This window comes from Cucurbita moschata, unplaced genomic scaffold, assembly GCF_002738365.1.
Source record: "Cucurbita moschata cultivar Rifu unplaced genomic scaffold, Cmos_1.0 Cmo_Scf00001, whole genome shotgun sequence".
NCBI classification, from domain to species: Eukaryota; Viridiplantae; Streptophyta; class Magnoliopsida; order Cucurbitales; family Cucurbitaceae; genus Cucurbita; species Cucurbita moschata.
Window position 1 is genome coordinate 1,991,834 of NW_019268517.1, and position 17,950 is coordinate 2,009,783.

A 17,950-nucleotide genomic window follows, 5' to 3' on the forward strand; every position below is an offset into this window, starting at 1 on the left:
CCCCCCCCCCCCCCCTGCAGAAGGCATCAATGACGGAACTGATAGTAGCAATACTAGATTTACAGCCATTTGTGATCATCAAATTCACCCAGTGAAGTGCCTGTGATGACTGCCCTTTTAAGCAGTTTGCATTTATCACAGTATTATGCCAATAAACATCTGGTTCAAAGCTAAATTTGCTCGTCACATGCTCCAACCTTTCTACAAAACCCAAGAATCATTATGTTAAACATATAATTATGAGGGAGAGGTCCCTTTCGAACCACTTCCCTACAACACCACACAACAAGACCTAACAGTTCCTTCACAGTCATCCTTAAATGCCAGCTTAAAGAACGCAAACGCGGTTCCTCAACATTCAAACAATTTCATAATCTTGACCGAAAAAAACAGGGTATAAATTTCTCAAAAGTATCTTCAAATCCTATACAGCTTAATCGCTTTGGATAACCTAATAGTGACCCTACGCCAGTCATCAATAGTCACTGAACTAACAGAGATGAATCTCAAAGTACCATCGTTGGAAGGCAAAAATTGAACTACGTAATCAAAAGCAAGATTATCCAAATCCGAAGAAGACGACGAACAATACTCGTTTAAAAACTTGGGGAAAATGTGGTTTGGGGTGAACTCAAAGAAGAAGACCAATGTAGTAATGTACCACAAAAGAGTTCTGTAGGCGACGCACATTGACAAACATTGTAAGGCAGCGCAGCTTCAAAGAGCTTTTCACTTACATTCAACCCGTAGGTTGATCGGAGATTACGCGGCGGAGGGCGAGTTACAGAGGCGGGAAAGAACTGGGAGAGGGAATCATGTACGGTCAGCAAGAACTGGAAGACGATATTTCGAAATGGGCCTGAGCAGTTGAAATTTGGGCCGACCATTGGGCTGTTTTGAGAAGCTCATGTACTTAATGGGCCTGAGACTTGGGCCGAATCCCAAATTATGAATTAATTAACAACACTAAATAGCTAAATTATGTCGTACACGTATCAAACATAAAATAAAATTTTGAAAAATAAAATATTAAAATTTAAAACATTAAAAAATAAGTGATATTTATCTAATAATTTTAATTATTATTAACGCATGGTAGACCGTTATTTTTGTGGTACAAATTAATTTCTCTTAGCATTATTAATTTTAATATTTATGATATAATTGTTTAAATAAATTAACTAATTAATTTTTATCTCCTTATAATAATATAATTTCCCGTAAGTAAAACTGGTGCGAGATGAATCGGTAGCCAGGGTACGGTGCTTATCTGTGTGCACTAACCTATATTCCACAAAGGGTGGTGGTCGATCAAGACAAGACAGTGGTCGTGGAAGTCAAAATCCGCTAAAGAGTGAAACAACTAACTTGTCGAATCAATTAGTTTTGAAAATTTACGACGCTGAAGTGTGCAACCTATATCATCCAATCTCACTCGTCTTGTATATTCGCATTTGAGTACGACAATATATAACAATTTTTTTTCAACGACAAAAAATAAATAAGTGTTTATTTTTCCCCTTTGCCAAGCTGTTTAGAAAGATGCATTATTAACTTTGTTGCTTTCAATGGCTGAAAAATACATGGAAATATGCAAAAGCTTATCTTTTTGTATAAAGAAATAAAATTGCAAAAGAATATTAAACGAAAGCTTTTTTCTTTTTTTTCTTTAATTTATCGATTCGATTTTAAATAATAAATGTCAGTTTTATTCGAAACTTCGAATTTTTATTTTTTTTCAAAATTAAATAAAATAATAAAAAAATGTAATGAAACCTAGAATTCCTAAATTATTGTTCATTAGTTTCGATTTTTAATACTGATTTCACAAAAGTAATCTCGAATTCCCATTTTTGTTTTAGTTTTTTTAGTTTAAGATCGATTTAAACATCAATTCTCTAGAAAAAAAAATTATTCTCGATAATCAAAATTGAAGGGAAGAAAAAAATTCTACCAAAATTGAGTGTTTTTTTTTTCTTAGGAGAAACTGCAAAGAACCACCCAATCTCAGGACTGCTTTCCCATGTTTTTTTTTTAATACACATTCAGAGATCAAAAAGTTATTTATGGATTTTTTTTTTCTTTTGGTTCTCTGGAAATCGGGTCCTGAAGCTGGTAATGAGAATTCATTCTCAGCCTTCACTCAGCCTCACAATTTTCGTTTTCCAAATTGGGAAAGTTGTTTCTCTGTAGAAGAAAATTTGTTCTGATTCGGATAGAAGATCTCAGGCCACCGCAACGGTGCCGGATCGAACAGTTTTCTTGCTAGATTCTTGTTTTCTGTGGCTTTGAGTGCTAGAAGAAGAAGTAGTAGAAGAAGAAGAACGTCTCCAGTTTTTCTCCTTTGCCTCATCGACATCAATCTGTTCTTGCCGGCACTCTTTGCTACAAAACGGAGTGTTTCCTCTGCAATACAGTAACAAAACTTTCAATTCTCAGATCAAAACATCAAAATCAGAACAAAACGACCACAAATCAGTCCGATCTAAACATAATTCAACTCCAAAATCACTTTTCATCACTCAAACAAACCTAAACCTAAAAAGCACCACACAAATTCGATCTAGCATAATTCGACGCTTATCAAGCCTCAAATTATCAACAGCTAAACAGAAAACTCTCAAATGAAACTCAAGATAACCACAAACTCTTTGAGGTCATGGAAATTGAACAGACCTGTACATGAAGATATCGGAGTTGCGTCCGAGCGGTTTCCGGCAAAGAGAACATGAATCAAGGAAATGAGGCTCGGGTATAAGGTAATCAGCGCAGCCGGCGTAGAATAGCGGCGCAGTTCTCATAGTGAACGAAGGAAAAGAAACGGAAAGCTGATGAAAATTCGCCGGAAATGAGAGCAGAAATCCGGGAGCTTAGAGTTTTAGGGCTAAAGCTCTGAGAAAGAAGACAGAGAGGAAATGGGAAGCCGAAGGGGAAGGAACACGCTGGGGCATTTGGGTTAATTTATAATTGATTGCCTGGAAAGTGAGGGAATCAAGTGCTTCGCGGACTACAATAAGCATACTTTTTTCATTTTTAATTATAATTTAGTTTGTAGGTGGAAAATTAATTTCGTCATGTTTTTTTTATTTATTTAATTTCCATCATTTTCAATTATTTATTAAAATAATTTAATATGTTTTTTCATTATTGGTTATTTTATGGAGTTGTTATCTTGCATTAATTTCTTTTACCTTTGCAATAATTATAATGCCTAGATTTACATTATTATATAATTATATATAAACATATTTAATTTAAAATTATTTTTTAACGAGGAACTTTAAAAAATAAATTTAAACTATTTTATACCTAATTTTTTTAATATATATTCAAATCGAACAGTAAATCTTAATTAAATATTTAAAAATAAATAAATAAATATTTTATAAACTAACATTTTATTTTTATAAAATTTTTAGTACTAATCCTTATCCAACATTATTTAAAAATAATAATATTAAATTTATGATTTGACATTTCAATTTTATTTTATAAAAAAGAACAAATATGAAATTATTTGATTGGTTGAAATTACGTTGTTTTCAATAGAGCGCAAAGCAGAGGATAATTGCCCATAAGAAAATCCTGGTTTTGAGATGGGTGGTTTTCTCTGTTCCGTGGTGAAAATCTATTGGCTGGAAATGCATGCATCCTTTTCCCCAACCCAATGGGCCAATAATTATAATATTTATAATTAATAATAATAATAAAATAAATTGATATTATTTGTTTAGTTTTAGAATTTGGTCCTCTATCTTTTTCATATTACTATATTTCGCTCTCAAATTTATTGTATTTATCGTCAAGTGGGGGAGTGAGCATAAAATCATCTAGAAGGGAGGCTTTATGTAATAAATTTTAATATAATATTCCTTAATCATGGGGTATTTACATTATTTGAAAAGGACTACTTGTGTAAATAAATAAAATATTTAATTATATTAATTTTTTTATATTGAAACGTGTACGAGAAATCGATCGATTAATAAGTTTAGCTCTAAAATAGGATGTTGATATTCAACGATACCTTTATTATAGTAAAAAGTCTCAACTAATTGACTCGGTTAATGATTTTGATATTTTTTGTGACACCCGAGTAAATAAGTGGTACACGAATAAACTGAGACTATATTCGAATGAGAATAACCTCGTATGACCCTAAATATATGGGTAACTTTAAAGTTAAACGTGCATAGTTTCAAGCAATTCTATATTCCGTGACCTCCTGAAATTTTAAATGGAAAGCACATGAGTGATAACAAAACATGCTAAAATGATGGTTTTTACTATGCCGAGCAGTTTTTCAAAACATTACAACCTGGTTTGCCGAGGTCATTAGGTACCGAGTTCGAAGCTCGGTTTTGAGGCATTATATATATATATATATATATATTGTTACGACTTTAAAATCAATTTGATATTTTAATATGAAGAACGTGAATATAATATTGAGGTAAAATCTTGTCAATGTTTTTGAGATCACGATAATAATAAGAAAATGCTGGGGAAAATAGGTAATAAACGTAAAGTTGGAGGTTCTAGTAGCAAATAATTAAACTTTCCTCATTTTAGTCCAACTTTACCCTTATATAACCCATAAACTACGAAAGAACCATTGCTTATGAAATAGTTTGAAACTGTGAGAAAATGGCATGACGTAATTAACTCAAAAAGTAGGGGTACAATTGGAAAAGTGGGTCTTCTTCCAGCCGTTTCGTTTCCTTTTCAAATGAATAATGAAGGGTGGTGGGACCCACAGCTAGGGTCGAAAACGACATAATTTGTTATTGGAAGGGCAAAATGGTAAAAAAAGCAAACGAAAAAAAAAATTTAATTAATAAATAAATAAAAGAAAAAAGGTGACCTGAACCGAAAAGAGGCTTTGGAGCTGACTGGGTGGTGGGACCCAAAAAGCGAGCGAGAGAGACGACAAAAAAAGACAACGATGCAGTGGACCCCGCCTGACTCATGGTCTAGCTGGCTCTGCTCCCAAGGTCCTTGTCCTGCGGGGCCCACACTCTCTACCCGCATCCCTTTGGGCAGCAACTGTCAGCACCCACCTTCCATCTTAAGCTGCCCGTTACACGTGGGACCCCATCAGAGACTCGAGCGGAAGAAACTGCACGTGCTACGTGGCAATGATACGAAACGGCTGGACATGCAAATTTCTGGTTTTGTTGAAGATAAGGATGAACGGTTCAGATCTTGCCACGGTTAAACTGCTCTAGACCAATAAATAATTAATATAATAAAAACAAATAATTATTTATTAATATTCTTTTTTTTTTCTTTTTTCTTTTTGTTTAAAAAATGAGTGGAAGAGCTTGGGGATGAGATCAAAAGGATTCTATTTCACGTGAATTTGGAAATAAAAATAAAAATTAATAAAATAAAATATTAAGTCAATGATGTAATTTAAAAAAAATTATAATGAAAAATATATATCCACGTGTAAGCTTGGTGATAAGGGCAATTACGTTTCAATTCTCAATAAAGTTTTTTAATAAATTAAATGCAAAGGACAGGTGGGGCTTGATAGGTAAATAACATTTATATTTAAATGTCTTTACAACTAATTTTGTTTCAAATTTTAAACTTTTCAATTGAATTGAATGGAAACAAATCATTGTGTGGATAACTCTCTCCAATAGACGCGTTTTAACACTACGAGGTTGATGATGATACGTAATAAGACAAAGTAAATAATATTTATTAGTGGTGAGCTTGAACTGTTAAATATATAATATATATGACACATACACGAGCAATTACTTCAGTATGATGCACGTGGGTATAAAATTTATGGTTTATTGTATTACTCATTATGTCCGATGTCCTAACGCCTCTAAACGAATAACTAAACTCAAAGGTCACTAAAAAATAAAGGGACAAAATATGAAATAAATGTATATCCAAAAATAATTTTTGAAGTTCCAAAGGTACAGATGTAAATGTTTGCAAAATTAAATGCATCTTGGAAATTGCGTTGATTTTGTTGGTCTTTTACAACGCAACGGTAAATAAATAAATAATAAATGGTTTGGTTGGGCAGTTAATTTCTGGTAACTTCTAGTGTACTTCTAAAGCAACTAGAAAATTCAGGTCCCAATTGGTGGGAGTAAATATGTAATAACTCAACAAGACAGCATCACTTGAAGATCTGGTCGGGTTTCATTTATAAACACGTGACTGAAAACAATTTTGTCTGTGAATTGATGGGCCCGAGTGGCACAATGGACGTGAAGCCCAGTTCCGAGTTCATAGTGAGTGGGCCCGGGGAAAGCCCAAGAGGAAGAAGCCCATTTGGCCCATATTTTTGTGAAATTGTTAACAAATGCAAGATGAATTAAATCATATCCATACAGATTCAAATGAGAATTCTTCCATGTTTATGAGGTCTACGCCACCAGATTATGACCAATAAGGCCAAGCAAAAATCCATCCCTAATATATTTATTTGTGAATGACTTGAAATTCAACACAGAAAGGGTAAGCCCAAGATGATGTGTTTCCCAGTAGGTATTTCGACCGAGGAAGGCTAACTCGAACTGTCACAATGAGGCAGTGTTATGAAGCAACGAACAATTGGAAATAGATAAACAGAAAGGTGGCCGATTTGCGAGTCGAGGAAACTATCCTGTAAGGGCAGCGTTCAGGGCACTGTGCACGTCGACTCCAATTTGGGCTTCGGCTTTCTCCAAGTCTGTTGAGGCAGAGTTCAACTTCTGGGTGAATTCGGCAAGACCCTTCTGTACTTGGTCGGGGTCGATTTGGTCTACAGGCACAGCTTCCACGGCGATTATGTCAGCGTACGAGTTGCCATGGATGAATGCAAAACCACTGCTCACGAAGTACTTTTTGGTGTCGCTCCCTTCGTGCACTGATAGAACTCCTGGTTTCAACTCTGCGATTGTAGCTACATGGCCGGGAAGAACACCCATTTGCCCAGTTGTGGCTGGAATTATTACCATGTCAACCTGTTCGGAATGGGGGGGAAGAACAAAGACTTTTAAAGAAGAGCAATGAATAATCTGACTCAAAACTTTGGGTTCCATTGCAATTTGTATCCTTAATCATAGCAACGTCTGTGATAAAGAGTGTTCATGAGCCCAAAACAGAACAATTGAAGTGAATTTGAAATAGCCTCTCATCAGTAAGAGAAGAAAAATGAAGAATAAATCGAATCGGTGCACTAGGTTCATAATAAACTTGGAAGCATAAACTCTGAGTAACTTCTAGCAGCTCGAGTTTACAGACAACATACTTTTCTTTTTTGCCTCTTATCTATTTAACTGTAGCATTCACTAGCAGCTCGAGGTTTCTTTTTTGCCTCTTATCTATTTAACTGTGCTCTGAGTAACTTATCTATTTAACTGTAGCAGCTCAAGTAACTTCTAGCAGCTCGAGGTTGAGCAATGTGTATATACCCAAAGAATCTTTAAGGAAAAATTGGAAAATGGATAAATCGGTATGATTTTGTTTGTAGTCTTGGAAGTCGAGTAAGGGGAATTCTCTCCAAAGAGTTCCTTTTTATTGAAGAGAAGAAATCCCCAAGAAGCGTAGAGGAAAGAGTTTCGTGAGAATTGTCTTGAGTTCTTGCCAGCCCATGACGTGAGTGATCGTTGACCCTGTTCCTGGTTTTCTTATTTCTACATCATGAGAATAAATCCTACTAAAATCCACAAATCTGATTATTGTCTTTCATATATTTTTTTCGTGGCTCGGCCCAAAGTTTCTCTCGCCAATGGAAATGGAATTGGAGAGGACAGAGTTGACTCTCTAAACACGGAAAGGTGTCCTTCTATGAAGCAAGTCTAAAAAAAGCTTTGGAATATTATTTTGGGCACGCTCTCTAGAAGATTTGCTCACGCTAAGTTACGATCCAAAAAGAAGAAGAAAAGGGGAAAAATGGTGGGCCAATTCTCCCTAGGAGACTTTCCCTCTGTATTCTTTTATAGTTAGTTATTCAAACTAGTAGAGGCATGTAATATCTGATCTCCCTTTTATCCTCATCTCTTTGTACATGTTCTTTTGCTAATATGTGTTCTAAACCAAAAAAGGAAGAATAGAAGGCGTTAATGAACAGGGTTCTCTTCACCAGTAGCCCCTTTTGAATTTTCAATACCGAAGAGAATCGAATAAGTAAGTACCCATTAGAGGATCTTCCCTCTTTAAACTAAGCACAAGGACCTGGGGCTGGGATATAGAAAACAACAGCCACCGGTATAAGTGGACAGTTGCGGCATAGGATTCTGGATGAGCTAAGAAACAAATATAAACCCTTTAAGAACTGATGATAATATGAACAGATGAATGAAAATGCCGCCTTAATTTATCAGGATTTTGCTGATATAACAGCATTGGATACGACAAGCCTACGCTACAGATACGCAGATTTAGCAGTTCTTGATACTGCATATCAACAGCACTTAGAGACTCCTTGACCATGAGCAAAGAACATGACATTTACAGAGATTATACAATTTGATCTGATCATCAACATGTCCATGAATATAAACCTTTTAAAGAATTGATGATAATATGAACAGATGAATGAAAATGCCGCCTTAATTTATCAGGATTTTGCTGATATAACAGCATTGGATACGACAAGCCTACGCGCTGATTTAGCAGTTCTTGATACTGCATATCAACAGCACTTAGAGACTCCTTGACCATAAGCAAAGAACATGACATTTACAGAGATTATATAATTTGATCTGATCATCAACATGTCCATGAATATGAAAAGAAAACGTCGAATTTCCTCCAGCGTGAAAAGATAGTATAAGGAAATGAATGCCAAAGATAAAAAAAAAAAAAACAAGAAAAATCAAATCTATGAAACGTACTGATGAATTGAAGGAATTCATCTTTCATATCCAGAGGAAAAAATAAAGTAACAGCTTCCCGCACTCGTTTAAAATCAATTTCGAGTCCAGCATTCGTAACCATGGACACGAAATGCTAATTTACGTCCATTATTTTTCTCTAAACATCCGATTGTATTAATTACGAAGGTTCGAAACAATGAACAAGTCACGATTTTCCATCAAAATTAGCCGACAGAAGGTTAATCCAAGAGTCAATAAAAACATATAAAAAAAAATCCACAAAAAAATCAAATCAAATCAAATGCATCAAAAAATTGAAAATCATACACAAGATTCAACGCCTGGTACACAAAATAAAAAAAATCACCAGGCAAAACAAAATTCGAAAGACTAACCTCTTTGGCCGAGAGCTCGGAGGCATAAGGAAGAACAAAGTTGACAGTGAGCTTAGTAGGGATGGAAGACGGCGTAGCAGGACGAGGAGCCATGAAAAAGAGAGGAGTTCTAGGAGGATCAATAGTGGGGATCGCCTTCTTCCAGGCAGCGACAAAGGCATCGTCAGTTGAAGAAGCCGCCGGCAGATCGGCGGAGAAGGATCTAGCCCTTGCAGAGAGAAGAGGCCGGGTCAAAAGGGTGGAAGCTCGTCGGAACATGGCGGAGACTGGAGGGGGGGTCGCTCGGCTCTCGCAAGGTCGGAGAGAGAAGAAGAAGGAGAAGTGAAAGGGTTCCGCTGGTGCTGTTTGGAAGCTGAGAAAATGGAGGAATCGGCTCAAGGATTTTGGATCTGAGCCTCATAGATAGCCTTTTCCTCTCACTGTTGTATTGGGCTTTTGAGTGTCCTTTTGGGCCCATAATTTATTTCCCTTCATGGGCATTTGGGTAACAAAATAAATTACTTATGAAATTAAAATATATATATATGGTTAATTTCTTAATTATTAAGGTAAAATTAATGTATTTGTGAATAATTATAAATAAAAATTTTCAAAATTTGAATAAAAATATTGAATTAAGATAAATTTAATAAAATAAATAATTATTCGCTCCCGTGTTTAACTTGAAAGTCCCACATCGGCTAATTTAGAAAATGATCGTGGGTTTATAATCAATAAATATTATCTCCATTGGTATGAGCTTTTTTGAGGAAGTACAAAGCAAAACCATGAGAGCTTATAAACAATATTACAGTTTTTATCGGCGATAATTTTTAAAAGAAAATAGTAAAATACAAATTCAAAAAAGAAACGGTCTCCCAATTTCACATAGTTATGAGACCGAAGAAGGAACAAAGATATTGAAGCAAACGAAACGATCAAAAGAGTATAAACTCAGACCCCAACTATAGCACGGTACGATTAGATTAGATCAGCTTACTGTTTTACAGATGCTCCGATAACGGAAACTAGGTATCGATACAAAATAGAGAAAATTCTTTGTTTCACCGAGCCTCGTACGGGAGGGACTCTTTTGGTGTTGAAATTGCAGCACGGGATGAGCTTCTTCTCCATCTCGATGGGACTAATATGCTTAGTGAATTTAATGACTTAAACGTCGAACGGACCGAGTATATATATAAGAATTATGGTGTTTTAAAGGAAGTTTCTTGGAAGTTTAGGTAATGCATTCAGTCAACTTTATTTGCATGTGGGACCAACAACAAAATGTGCAACATTGATCCCGACAATTTATTTGCAATGTGGACCCCACGAAGTTATAGAGCAATTTGGTCTATGTTTGTAAATAACGAATTTATGGTTACTATACATGTATATATATATATATATATATATATTTATTTATTTATTGTTGGGCGCCAGACGCGGAACAAATATACTCACAACACTAATGAACGGAATTACACAAAGAGACACCAAGATATTTACGTGGTTCAGAGAGAAGAAGTTCCCCTACATCCACGAGTAGCAACCAATCATTAAAAAACCAAGTGTTACAAGTAAATAACTCACTATCACAGTACAAAAACTCTTACCAATATGTCACTCAACAAATACAATGTGACACCCAAAAACTGTCTCAAATCCCGATACCACTTGTTAGGAGTGGATGTTCCGAATGGAGGGAGAACTCTCTCATTATATAGCATTACAGAATCAAATCTCAGATATGACTGAGACTAAATCTAATTCAAATAACCAAATCAAAACTACCCGCGCGTCTATCAGGGAGAACTAGGCTTGGCTTGGTTAGTAGTGTTTGCCCCCTTGTCCTGTAAGCAAGCTACCAGCGCGTATTAAAGAGAACTAGGCTTGACTTGGTTAGTAGTGTCTGCACCCTTGTTCTGGAAGAAAGCTACCAGTGCCTATTAGCGAGAACTAGGCTTGGCAGGTAGGCCAAGCGAACGAGAACCAAGAAGTGCCTTGACCCGTCCCGCTGCTCTAGAAGATATCAACAAGATATTTAGGAGTATCCGTGCTGAAGGTACTGTTTTTTATGGCCAACTTAAAAGATCGACAGGAATCAAGAAGCTCAATCAAGGCAAAAGCTAGGTATGTGGACACTGTGACACTTTCACATGGCTGACTCCTCTTCCTCTTCTAATCAGAAGCATCCATCGGCACCATGCTAAGGTTCTCCTGATCCTCCTCCCTTTATATATAACAGCACGTACATAGCTCATCTACGTACTTATCAATCTATCACCCAAAGGGTTTAGTAATAAAGTAATATAAAATTCCGTCGAAGATCCATTGCTCTATCTTGCGTGCTCGTCTCCTAAAATGTAGAGAAAGTCGAATGATAGATCTTCTAGAGAAGACCAAAACGAATGAGCTCACTCGGTTTGCATAGTTAGATAAAGTTTCAGTGGATTCACGACATTCTAGTACCAATGGATGCCCCGAGACAATTAGTGTAACTTAGTCGATGAAGTACTTCTCTATTATATTTTCGCTCGTGTTATTGTAATAATTATAATTTTATTAGACTTCATTTATTTTATTTTTATTTAATTTAATTAAAAAAGAAAAAAAATGTATATATGAATAACAATTGATGGGCTTTTAAGGTGATTGGCCCATAATTAATTTGATTTAATGGGCTTTTGGGCTTAAAAAATTCTAAACAATTGGGCCCATTAGGAGGTTTCTTTTAGTAATTTTCAACTAGTTTCCAAATATTTTAAAAGTTATAATTTTATCCCGATCCCGATCCCGATACCGATACCGACCTATAAGTTATTGTTTAAATCAATGTGACATCGAGTTGAGCTATGCTGATATGGTATGATATGATAGCACGGTGAGTCTCGATATTTTGTTAGAGATACATACCTGACTTCTATCATCAGCTTGATTTGGTAAGCTTATTCCTCTTTAAATTCTCGAATCGGTATCTCCAAAACTGGGTGAGTCTCTTCACAGGCGTTCTTCAATACGAGGTCCATGTGGCCCTATATTGACCATTATCACGTGGACTTTAACCCTAACCCTAACCCTAACCACCTATCTCAATGCTATTATTTTTTTGCAACAATCAATTGGTTGGTATAATGTCCTATGTTCTTATTAAATTTGGACATGTGGCGTTCCGCCTGCCACATCACTTGATCGAGAGCAGACTCGAGCCAGATTTTGTTCGAGACCAAATTCAGTTTCACGTGTCAGACATACTGGTATGTCTAAAAACGTTAATTAAACAGTAGTTTAATGAATAAATCATCCATGGATCAAATTTAATTCGGTGCAAATTTTAAAATTACACCAAGTAAAGTAATTACAAGGGAGTAAAATTAAAAATTTACGGTAAATATTGAAAGTTGGTCTCCAACATAATAAACCTTGATTTTGGTGAGCTAATGGATAATGCGGGTTTGACTTTTAAACCTAAATATATTCAAGTGATTTGGTAAGAAAATATTTTAAAGTAAAAATTAATCTCTCTTGTTTTGTCGTCATTCCAAATAAGTCAAATTTAAGGAAAATGTTTGACTTTTCAATTTTCTTTATTTATCAATTAATTTTAAAAGTTGACTTATAAGGTAGGTAAATTTGTTATAAACATATACATTTTTACCCCTAATAAAATATATAATTTTGTCCAATTTTTTGTTTTTACCATTTTACCTTTTTTTTAGTCAACGACATTTAAACCTTAATTTCTTGATTGCTATTTTTTTTTAATTTTAATTACATAATATATTTTTATTTATTTTTAAACTATTTTTACTATTGTAAATTTTTTTAAATTAATTAACAAAATGAATTATGTTACATCAAAATATTTTATTCTTTGTTAATAATAAGAATTTAAAATTTAAAATTTAAAATTTAAAATTAATCCGTAAAGTATTGGAATAAACGTCAAATTACAATTTTATTTTTTTAACTTTCAATTTTATGTCCGGTAAATGTACTGATAACATTAAAGTGCATATTCAAAAGTGCTTCGTCCGAAATGATAAAGCTCTTTGCTACATGCAACGACACTCAATTAGTCATGTTGGCATGTCACTCGGCTCCTCGACGTACTTCAGCTCCAAAAATTGATCATGTATCAACAACTCAAAACGAGGATTTTTTTGCTCGTTATAGGGATATGACCGAGCATCTCACGACACAAGATGACAACGACCATGCAGTACTTGTACGAAAGTCAATATCCTCCTGTTAAAGACGAGTTTTGTTATCCATAATGTTTTGTGCATTGTATCGAGTTAAACCACATGTATTCCATGCAAGCCTTATCAATTCCTTTGAGTTACCATAGCATAACGTCGATAGATATTAACTGCTTTGCCCCGTTACGTATCGTCATTAGCCTCACGGCTCTAAAACATGTATTCTACGGAGAGGTTTTCACACTCTTATGAGAAATGTTTTGTTCCTCTCTCCAACCGATGCGGGATCTCACAGTACAGGCCATAGTCGTTGTCATTGCTAGCAACAACGTAAACATACGAGGATGTTGATTTTGATATCAATTTTAAACCGTCATTTTACGTATAAGGAATGTTTTGTTCCCCTCTTCAATCGATATGGGTTCTCACAGTATGCTAACAACGTCGCATATGTTTCCCTCTTCAACCGATATGGGTTCTCACAGTATGCTAACAACGTCGTAAATATACGAGAATATTAAATTTGATGTAAATTTTAAACCGTCATTTTAAGTATAAATAAATAGTATAAAAAAGTGAGAGAGAATAGTTTAAGGTAATAAAAGGGAGACATGCGAGGAGTGTCAATGAAGCAATGAAATGCACAAAGTCCCAAGTGCGTGGAAATGGGGAACAAAAAACAAACATTTTATTGATTATTTATTTATTTATTTACTAAATTAAGAATCTTGAATATACCCTTTATTATTAATTATTATTATTATTATTATTTTGTAATTAATCATATTATATTTTTATATTTGTTTAATTCTTTTTAACTAATATTGGATAATAGTGTTCAAATCGCTCGATGAATTTTAAAAATACCAAAATTACCCTTAATACAACTCGAGAAGAATATAGTGTAACAGATGAAACATACAAGACTCGGGATGTAACAGTCCAATCCCATTTCTAATAAATATTGCCCGTTTTAGCTCGTTACGTATTGTTATCAACTTCACAATTTTAAAATACATCTGCTAGAGATAGATTTTCACACCCTTATAAAGGTTTCTCACGTCTAGAACAAATTCACCGCTATATCAAATAATCCTTTCCCGCTCAAATTTCCATCAAGGAATTAGTTGTCTATTTTATTATATAAAAATTAATATTATTATTTTACCAAATTTAATAAAACTTAAAAAATAATATTTTAATTTGTAAAAAGAAAAAAAAGAAAAGGTTATTGGGTGCGTGCGTGCGTACGATAACAATTTAATAACAACTGAGGTGTCAAAAGATCGGCCGTGTGATGATTACATCGGAAAATGAAGGACGTGGGTCCCACAAAGAGCAGCAAATTTTCTATTATATCCTATTAGTGCAGCTCACGGTTGGAAGCGTAGGGCTGCATTTACTCTTCTCACCCACATTTATTTAATTAAATATAATGTACAATGGCAGATGTGAAATTAAATTAACTATAATAAATGCTTTTCCTCCAAATACGCCAAAAAAAAAAAAAAAAAATAAAACGGGGCGTTTTATTGGATCATATATTTATTGAATTTTAGAAACCTACGTGTAATTAATTAAAATTAGAGTAAATTTAATAATATAACTTACGAAGAATTAATTTTAAAAAATATTTTTTTAATTTTTTTATTGGTAAAATTACTTTTTATTTTTATGAGCATTTATACATTTTTAAATATTAAATTCTAACATAAAATATGTACTTTCGAGAAAAAAAAATCAGGTTCGGATTCTCGAGTTATAGGTCAATTTTTTATATTTTTTATCAATACGAGCATGAATAAGCTATTAAAAGTTTAAATTTCCCGATACAAATATTGTTGGACTCATAATATATTGTCGCGTATTAGATTTGAATATATAAAATAGAAATAGAAAATCGCTCGTAAATTAATAAAATGGTATTATGAAGAAAATATTCCAAACTTTATATGGAGTTTGGTGCAACTAAACTATATTATTATAACATTATTATAATAAAATATTTATTATATTTTTTAAAATTGAACTAAATTACTTTATGAAATAATTTAGAAATAATCACTCCAATTAAATTAAAAGTGGATTAAAGGGTAATTTTCTGAATTTTCTGAATTATTTTTTTAAGATAAGGAAATTATTTCCCTCCGACACACACTCTTCTCAGCTTCGGAGTCAGTGTTATAATGTTTTTTTTTTTTTTTGAAAAAAAAAAGAAAAGAGAAAATGACGTGGCGCTTGTTTTTCTCAACTTAATTATCACGTGCAGCTCACGTGCTGCTATCCAACTGAAATTCTCTCTCTTCGTTCCCTCGGGCCTCAGCTTAATGAAACCGAGAGACCTGCCCAAAAAGAACTGACCGCTGCATTTACCTTGTTTTTCCCTCTCCTCCATTTCTCTCTCTCCCTCTCTCTCTCTCTAAAACCAGAAGAGTTACTGTTATGGCTTCTCCGCCGCCGCCGCCGTTGCCGGACGCTTTCGGAGGCTCCGTCATTGAGTACTTTTCTTCCTCTCCTCCTCTTCCTTCGGCGATAGCAGCGACGGCAGCGACTCATTCTTCTTCGCTGAAGAATCTCAGTCCTAGCATTTTAATCATTCTTTCGATCCTTGCTTTTACTGCTTTTGCTTCTGTGATTCTCTGCCTCGTTCTGCGATACCTTAACCGGCGGTGTCTTCTCCGTCTATCCGCCGTGCCTGTATCGTCCTCGTCTTCGTCGGTTTCGAGCCGTCGGATTAATCCAGCAGAGCAGAGTACGACTCGGTGTACCAATTCGTTTTCGCCGATCGATACGCTTCCTCTTTTTTCTTTTTCCTCCATCACGCGTCGTTCTTCCACTGCCGCAGCCGATTGCGCCGTTTGTTTGTCAAAATTCGAGGCGGAGGATCAGCTTCGTTTACTTCCGCTCTGCTGCCATGCTTTTCACGCTCAATGCGTCGATACATGGCTTCAATCGAACCAGAGTTGTCCTCTATGCCGCTCCGCCATTTTCGCCTCCGAATCCGACGTGATTAAGGCTTCTATGGCTTCCTACACCGCTGAAGGTCGCGCCGGAGACAGTTTCAGACTCGAGATTGGCAGTATCAGCCGCCGGCAAGGCGCATCCGATTCCACCGACGGAAGGAGATCCTACTCAATAGGATCGTTCGAGTACTTCGTCGAAGAAGATTCAGAGGTAAATTTCACCAATGCTCACAGGAGGAGCGTCTCCGATAAGGAGGACATAGAAGCTCCGCCTCATCCAGAGCGAAGTCTCGCGGCTGAAGTCGGTTCCGGAAGGAGTTGGTTAAAGGACTACGTAGACAGGCTCTCGAATTCCGTTTCATCTCGAGCGCTCTCCTTCCGAGGCTCCGGTAGATTCTTCACCGGAAGCAGCCGTCGAAGTGAGATCGTGGTTGGCGGAGATTGGGAACAGGAGAACAGTCGCGTCGGCGAGGAAATAAGCGAAATGTTCCGGTGGTTCTCAGGGGTATAAACGTAATTACATCCAACAACCCTTCACGCAAAGGATAGGCCATTTTGGAAATGGTAACCGCCGGCCGGTACGTAATTTTTTTCCTTCTTAAACACGGACGGTGAAGATTCCTCTTCTTTTTGATCCTTTTGATTATGTCAACGGCCGAGATTCACGCTGGTAATTCCTGTGAATATATATATATATTCTTGGTTGGCATTAAATCAAAAGCTAAAAAAAGATTGCTGAGATTTTGTTTAATTATTATTTTCTTAATACCTCGTTTGGCAGAGAGATTAAAGTAAAAAAAAAGTTCCCCATCGTGGCAGTGAAGCTAAAAGGAACAGTGAAGTGATTTATGAAACTAGTTTACAGATCAATGAGCTTTCCATACCCTTTTTTTTTTTTTTTGAAATATTATGTGAATTTGAGAGTAAATCTTTGTGTTGATATGTAATGAGTGAATTGTGAGATGTGCAATATGAATATGATATTTGTGTGGAATTGTTTAGGAATCATTGCTTTGCTTGTTTGTGAAATTGTTAGCCAAAAAAGAAAAGAAAAGAAGGGAAAATAGGAAAAGTGAGTTGCTGAAAATAAAGAGGCCAAGATTATGGGTTCCCTTGAGCTTTCTTAGATTCTTGCTACTTCTATGAGGTAAACAAAATCTCTTTCTTTCTTTCTCCATTTTTTTTTTTTTTTTGAGGATATGGTCCAGATGTGATATGATGAACTATGGGTCTTATGTGTGAATACAACGGGATTTGTTCTCGTTTCTTAACAAATGAGAATATTCTCAAGAATCTTATGTTCTTCGGATCTCTAAAAGAATGCTTATTAATGAAAATTCTTGTGATGCCAAAGTAAAGAAAGACCATATCAATGACTTAATAATCGTAATTCCAATGTTAATTGACATTCAATGAATTTTTCTAGAAAATATGTGAAGATAAAACATGTTAAAAATATGAAATTAGAAGTCGAACTCTTATCTAAATCTTGAGTTTGAGTAGTTAATTACAAATAAATTTAATTTTGCCAATAAGAATAATTCAATAAAAGTAAAAAAAAAAAAAAAAAAAAAAGA

The 17,950-nt window shown here is 35.1% G+C and overlaps 3 protein-coding genes across 3 annotated transcripts; 1 reads left to right on the forward strand and 2 right to left on the reverse strand.

Annotated features, from left to right (window-relative positions):
• Positions 1-1,966: 1,966 nt before the first annotated feature.
• On the reverse strand, positions 1,967-2,942 carry LOC111453538. The gene is made up of 2 exons (XM_023094671.1): positions 2,677-2,942; positions 1,967-2,406 (listed from the first exon to the last, which is right to left on the reverse strand). Exons 1-2 carry the CDS (start codon positions 2,799-2,801, stop codon positions 2,226-2,228), a joined length of 306 nt encoding a protein of 101 aa, XP_022950439.1. The 5' UTR covers positions 2,802-2,942; the 3' UTR covers positions 1,967-2,225.
• Positions 2,943-6,339: 3,397 nt separating this feature from the next.
• LOC111442814 (ATP synthase subunit delta', mitochondrial-like) lies at positions 6,340-9,617 on the reverse strand. The gene is made up of 2 exons (XM_023080355.1): positions 9,230-9,617; positions 6,340-6,977 (listed from the first exon to the last, which is right to left on the reverse strand). Exons 1-2 carry the CDS (start codon positions 9,485-9,487, stop codon positions 6,633-6,635), a joined length of 603 nt encoding a protein of 200 aa, XP_022936123.1. The 5' UTR covers positions 9,488-9,617; the 3' UTR covers positions 6,340-6,632.
• Positions 9,618-15,551: 5,934 nt separating this feature from the next.
• Positions 15,552-17,417, forward strand: LOC111442807 (E3 ubiquitin-protein ligase ATL4-like). Its single transcript, XM_023080341.1, has 2 exons — positions 15,552-16,951; positions 17,157-17,417. Exon 1 carries the CDS (start codon positions 15,853-15,855, stop codon positions 16,882-16,884), a length of 1,032 nt encoding a protein of 343 aa, XP_022936109.1. The 5' UTR covers positions 15,552-15,852; the 3' UTR covers positions 16,885-16,951; positions 17,157-17,417.
• Positions 17,418-17,950: the final 533 nt, after the last annotated feature.